A 6797-nucleotide genomic window follows, 5' to 3' on the forward strand; every position below is an offset into this window, starting at 1 on the left:
GTAGCACCATTAGTTGAGTCATCAATCTCAGAAAATCCATATCATTCCTTACCTACAGCTTTACAGCTTTAACTGCAGCTTTAACTGAGGGCTGTAAGGACTGAGTATTAAAGGCAAAGCAATAAAGTGAATAAAGTGTTCTACAGAGTTCTGCAAAGGGTTCTGCAGGGTTACAACTGCTGTAACAAAATTAGAGTTTCTTAACATGAGGAAACTTAAAGAACTAAAGTACGTTCATTAATGTGTTACTATATAATAGAGTAGAGCCACACATTTTAACCAGGCAAATAACCATAATGACCTACAAATATGTTTATATTATGTTTAACTTGAGAAACTTCACAGAACTGTAAACCTTGGTCAGTTCCATAATGATTTGTGGTGTAAATATCCATATATAACAAAATAAATCAACATTATGTCGGGTAACAGCTTTAACAGTTATTGTGATATCTAAATGGTATGCTACTACTAAAACATCACATAGCTGTTTACAGGTGGAATGTTTACAGTTCCTGGAAATTAAATTTCAGTCAAGCTGTCCTTCAAATAAAAGTACTGTAATCTTTTATACAATTCAGTAACCCCCTAAAGTTGAAGCTAAAGGTATCCAATAGCATCTAACACCTCTTGACTATGTGTTTATTTGACACTGTATACTGTTTGTATTATATGTCAGTTTCTGTATTAAATTTGAACCAGTGCCCTCAGCAAACACTCTTAAAATTTCATGACTGGTGATATTAGCTCTGATTTACAACCCCTCTTTTCATATTCAGGCCAAGTGTTGACATCAGTGTGAGCCTATCATTTGATGAATGATGGGTTCATCAAAATATTCAACCCAATCATAGATGATCATGCTCTAACATGCTCTGTCTGAAAACCACTTTGAAGAATGCAGCGAGGATCCTGTCCTTGTTGTCCATGCCTGTTCTGAAGACAGTAAAACCTATACAAAACTGGACCAAGCTTCCAAAGTAAAGCATTCTAAAATAAAAGCAGCTAGCTGTGCCATTTAGACTGGCTGCAATATTAAACATCTCTCCTTATAAGTCTGCAGGCTGTACCAAACTATGAATTCACCTCATTCCAAGGCGTTCAGATCCTATTTTGGATGGGGAGAGTGAAAGGTGACACTTGAGGACCTCCACACTCCTCCTCTGTATTACTTTCCCTTGCTCTCTCTTTCACTGCCAAACCTGATGGTGATGCTATAGTTAGCCCACCCGAGCCAGTATATAAGCCCATAGGATCAGCATTTACATGTCAGTCACACCAGCTTGGCGTAGGCTTCTCCTCTCTTGACCAATCCCCCAAACTCCACATAACCTTGAGAGATGGTGAGTTTGTTTGCTGTGTTTACCTTTGGAATATTGGGCAGAGTTGAGGATTCGCATCTGGGAATCTGGGAAACATTGGGGAAGAGCTAAAGAGAGATAAATGCTAAAGAACAAGCTAAACCTTAACTCCTAAAACGTAGAACTTAGAGGAACCATAGTACTAGAGGCTGAAACAGGCATAGAAGATCTGTTAAGTCTGTTTGTGTTGCCATCCAAAGACATCAGCTATTTAGGCTTAGACAGATGCTTGGCAAGTCAATGTACAACGGCAGTTTGCCAGTAAGCTTTACTAGACATGAATTCTTGAAAGCAGATTGGGTCCTAAATTGCTTTAGAAGCCAAGGTATCAGTTCCACTTCAACCAGTGCCATACCACATCAATGTTTACTATGCTGGCTGGCATACATAGAACTGGAGCAGTGATGCAAGGTGGTCTTTAAAAAGTTCTCTCACTGCTCTTCAAGATGGTAAATATATTTGGGAAGTTGTTTGGTCTGGGTTTAGGGACCCATTCCAAATGGAAATGCAGCCAAAGAAGTAAACTAGCTCTTGTCTACTGTAGTTCCTGACCAAATAGTTTTTGCTGTACGTTCTTGAGAAAGACCTTCTCTATCCTTGTTTCTCTCCAGGCACCCAAGAAGGCCAAGAGGAGGCAGGCAGCAGAGGGCGGCAGCTCCAATGTGTTCTCCATGTTTGAGCAGAGCCAGATCCAGGAGTACAAGGAGGTGAGAAACTGTTGCCACACTTTAGAACAAATATGCCTTTACTAACACGGCTTTCTCAGCTTTCACACCATTCACACATTAGTTTTTATTTCCAGTTTTTAACACAGGAGGGAACAGGAATATGAATACAAAATCTACTGAATAACAGGGGTGTCCTCATAGCACCTCCTCAGTATTAACGCCTTCAGTCCAGTAGGATACAAACGCATAGTGTGACAGCTCTGCAGTGTAGGTGTAGTTTCTACACAGCAGGTGTTAATTCAGCTGGGAGAATCTGCTGCGTATGTGACAGTAAAGATTAGCTCTGCTGGCCAAGCAAACCTCGTGATCTGCTGGCTTTTTTCCATGTACTCCCATAGGTTTTGATGCGGCAGGGGTCCCCGAAATGCCAGTGATAAAATTAAACCCTGTTGCGATGCCAGTTTATGCCACACTTTCTGTATCACTCTATAAAATTGCCTCATAAAAATAAATCAAACCAGTAATTACTCTAGCAATTACTAGAGGTCGCTGTCAATCCAGTGTAAATTGCTGTACATCATGAAACCGCAGATGTAGGAAGGCTTAGAAGGATGGGTTTGTCACCAGCTGACACGTGGACATTGGAATGTGTTCAGCATTTGATATGTAGTAGTAGTTGATATGAAAGATATGTGTTCTAAAGGGTAAGACTTCCTGAGAAGAGTAGCAAAAGGACAACATTTTCAACCATCACCCTGAATAAGTTTAAGAGAATCCTGATGGATCAATGTTGACTATCTTACTTCAGGATTTCTTAGGAATGTTTAAGAATTCTTAAAGCATTTGGCTTCCTTTAGATTTTGGTACTATCTGTAGTGTAGTGAATGTTAGCAGATTAACGTAATTGTGGTTGTAAACCTAAGAAATGAAAGGAAAGTTGGAGACAAGCAAACAGTTCAAGCCAAGGAGCTGGATATAAGGGAGAGGCATCAGAAGGTAGAAGGGAATGATTGGAGGGTGGTTGGGTGGAGGGTTGAGGGGACAAGTGTAATCGATCCCTTCTCCTTAAATGTCCCTAATGTGTTGTCGTGAATTCCAAGACCATTTTAACGCCTTAGAAAGACAAGTGGCCGGCAGCTGCCAAGAGTCCTCTGTGGCTCGGGTTTCGTCTCCAGTTTCAGAGGGTCTTAGTGGAACATTGAGGCACACATTGAGGTCTGGTACCACCAGAGTAAACACATTTCATATTTATGTTGACAGATTAACTAAGTCTTAATTAATCCCTCAGAGACACTTAGTATATCCTTGCGGTCATGTTAAACACAACTGTATTTTGCTTGGGGTCAAACGAGGTTGACCCTAGTTTAGGGAAGATAAGAAGTCAGTGGGTTATTCTTTATACCAAAATAACACACATGAATAATTGTTACTATGATTCTATAGACGTGATTTAAGTTTTTTCAGAAAATAGCTTTAGAGAAAAAATGCTTTTAATTAAAGCATACAAACCAATGCTTATGTAATGTAACCATACATACTGAGCAGTTCTTCCTGGAACTTGAGTATAGATCCTCCAAAAATAGGATATAGCTTAGGAATGAGAAGCCTAGGAATCTCCATCCTGGACCATGTCTAATCTTAACACACATACTGCCAAATTCCTTAGACATGACTACATTAGTTGAACCACATTACATTCTGAACAGTGCACACTGTTATTATACATAACCTATAATACTAACAGTTAACCTTCTCCTTTTGGAGGTTCACTAATGACAGTGAAGGTCTCCTTTATGGAAATGCACAACAAAATACATAATAAATACCTTTTGTCTTTCCAAACACGCAGGCCTTCACAATCATTGACCAGAACAGGGACGGCATCATCAGCAAGGATGACTTGAGGGATGTGCTGGCCTCCATGGGCCAACTGAACGTGAAGAATGAGGAGCTGGAAGCCATGGTCAAGGAAGCCAGCGGCCCAATCAACTTCACCGTCTTCCTCACCATGTTCGGCGAGAAGCTGAAGGGTAGGCCATCTTCTTGTTAACACTTTATTTATTCCTCTCCTAAATACTGCACTTACTGCTAAACACTGCTGCCTTCAGCATAAACTCACTCTACAAATCCACCATTTATTTAAGGTGCTGACCCCGAGGACGTCATCGTGAGCGCTTTCAAGGTCCTGGACCCTGAGGGTACCGGCGCAATCAAGAAGGAATTGTACGTAGACCGGTTATCCTCCACATCCTCTTTTACTGAGCTGTCTTTAGTTATTAATATATTTATTTGTGGATGAACATCAATAATCAAAGCTTGTCTTTTTATCTCCAGCCTTGAGGAGCTTCTGACCACCCAGTGCGACAGATTCACCGCTGAGGAGGTCAGTTCCCAATTTCTCTTACATATTATGTCATAATACTAAATCTAATAGTCATACAAACAAATAATTCTGGATATTACCTTGAGTAAATTAACTTATAAATGATGATAAAACACATTATTAGAGCTTTTTTGCAAACTTTTGCATTAATCAATCATTTATTTTTTATTTATTAGATATTAGATCTTGAATTAAAACAATTATTATGAATGTTATAGATATCTTTCTTCTTGTGATACTTTAAAATAATTCAAATTTATTTTGGATATTAATGTTATTAGAGCTAAATTTCTAAATATAAATTTTACTCCAACTTCTTTCTGGATATTTATCTTATGTTATTAGCCTTTATTTTTTCAATCTGGATATGAAGTCATAATGCCATTCTGGATCTAGACTAAATCTATTAATTTACTCTGCCTTCATTCTGGACAATAAGTTTAGCAGAAATACACTTAATAATATACTTAATTCTGATGCAATTAAAGCTTCATTCTGGATGTTTTAATAGTACTTCATTCTGGATATTCTGTTTTTTCTTACTGAAACATTCTAGAGATTTTCTTAAGATCTCATTTGTGAGATTAATTCTCTAGGACTCAAAATATTAATATCATAATATTAATCACAATAATTATCTTGACATTATTGTAGTAACTGAATATAGCCTGTGGTTTGGTGCTGTGTTTTCGGGCAGATGAGTACTGGTTGTATAACTCTATCACTCTTACTTTTTCAGATGAAGAACCTGTGGGCTGCCTTCCCCCCAGATGTGGCTGGCAACGTTGACTACAAGAACATCTGCTACGTCATCACACACGGAGAGGAGAAGGAAGAGGAGTAAATCTCCATCCTCCATCAGAACCATCCATCCATCCCTCCATCCATCCATCAATTTACCTCACCAAACAACATCGCGTACCTCCTTCTCCTCCTCGACTCTCTCGCGTTCCCTCTCTCAGCCTCACCATGTGTCCACGTTCCCTCGCTCGCCCAGCCAATAGAGAGACTTGGGTTGGGTTGGAACTGGGTCGGATTCTGGGTTGTGTGAATGTGGGTTAGTCTTGGAGATAGTGGGATCATCTTCATCATTAATAAAGAAAGAATAAGGACGTATCTTTTCTCTCTCTCTTTCTCGCTCTCTGCCTTTTTCCATTGCACTTTCTTTTATTGTCTGCACCTCCTTGTCTAGACAGACAGCTGCATGCACCATACCATCATTACGCTAGGCCTCAGCGTACAACATGAAGCAGAGAAGCCGTTCTTGGGTGCTACGATGATGCATGCCCTGCTGCTCACCTGAAACAGATCAGCAGTTAGGCCTCAAACACCAGGGCTGTTTGCCTGGACCTACTGAATATGTGGAGCAGTAGATTTTCCCCCTGATATATTGTGAAAGGGAGGTGGTTAAAAGAGTGGGGTTCACTTAATTCTACAATAGAAGACCACCCCTCTCTCTCAACACCTCCCTTTCCATCCCCCAGGAGGTGGAGATAAAATAAAGGGATGGAAACCTGGGTTGGGAAAAAGAGAAGAGAGGTCATTTAGAGGGGGAAAATAATAATCAGAAACTGAAACAAAAGATAATATCTTTGTTTCAGCTTCTTTATCCCCCTCGCTTTCTAATTCACTCACCCACTCCTCCATTCCGCAGTTTCTTTTCTTCTTTCATTTTCTTTTCCTTTTTCATCTTTCTGTCCAAAATACACTGTAACCTAAAAAAGCCAAACTCAGAATAAAAACCCTGAAGTCTTTCGTATATTCTCTTGTCTCTCCGCTCATGTTGCTCGCTAATGGTGAATGTTTCAGCCAAATTCTGCCTAAAATCAGTTAACAATCAATTCCACCACAACACAGAACAGAACACAAGGGGGCAGTACTGACCTAACTACATGACATGTCCAAAAGTTTGTGGACAACCCTTATAATGAATGCACTCGGCTAAAGTATATTACCAAAATATTCAGTCTCCCATCCAAATAATTAAATTCAGATGTTCCAGTCACTTCCATTGCCATATGTGTATAAAACAAGCACCTAGGAATACAGACTGCTTCTATAAACATTAGTGGAAGAGTGGGTCGCTCTCAGGAGCTCAGCCTGGTACCGTCATAGGATGCTGCAACTCGCTGCTAAATATTCCACAGTCAACTGTCAGTGATATCATAACACAGTGAAAGAGACTGGGAACGACAGCGACTCTGTGCTCTGTCAGTGTAAAATAACAGAGCGGGTCAGCGGATGCTGAGGAGCAGAGTGCACAGAGTTCACCAACTTTCTGCAGAGTCACTACACCAATCACTACACACCTCCAAACCTCATGTACCTTCAGAGTTCATCACTACACACCTCCAAACTCCATGTAGCTTTAGAGTTAATCACTAC

At 40.0% G+C, this 6797-nt stretch overlaps 1 protein-coding gene across 1 annotated transcript; it reads left to right on the plus strand.

Moving 5' to 3' along the window:
* Positions 1-1237: 1237 nt before the first annotated feature.
* Positions 1238-6171, plus strand: mylpfb (myosin light chain, phosphorylatable, fast skeletal muscle b). The gene is made up of 6 exons (XM_007239313.4): positions 1238-1343; positions 1973-2068; positions 3879-4059; positions 4174-4252; positions 4364-4412; positions 5152-6171. Exons 1-6 carry the CDS (start codon positions 1341-1343, stop codon positions 5254-5256), a joined length of 513 nt encoding a protein of 170 aa, XP_007239375.2. The 5' UTR covers positions 1238-1340; the 3' UTR covers positions 5257-6171.
* Positions 6172-6797: the final 626 nt, after the last annotated feature.

The sequence above is a fragment of the Astyanax mexicanus genome, chromosome 15 (assembly GCF_023375975.1).
Source record: "Astyanax mexicanus isolate ESR-SI-001 chromosome 15, AstMex3_surface, whole genome shotgun sequence".
NCBI classification, from domain to species: Eukaryota; Metazoa; Chordata; class Actinopteri; order Characiformes; family Acestrorhamphidae; genus Astyanax; species Astyanax mexicanus.

Coding starts and splice junctions, on each gene's coding strand:
- mylpfb (XM_007239313.4), top strand. Junction 2,069..3,878: donor AGATCCAGGAGTACAAGGAG/GTGAGAAACTGT, acceptor CCAAACACGCAG/GCCTTCACAATCATTGACCA. Junction 4,060..4,173: donor GTTCGGCGAGAAGCTGAAGG/GTAGGCCATCTT, acceptor CATTTATTTAAG/GTGCTGACCCCGAGGACGTC.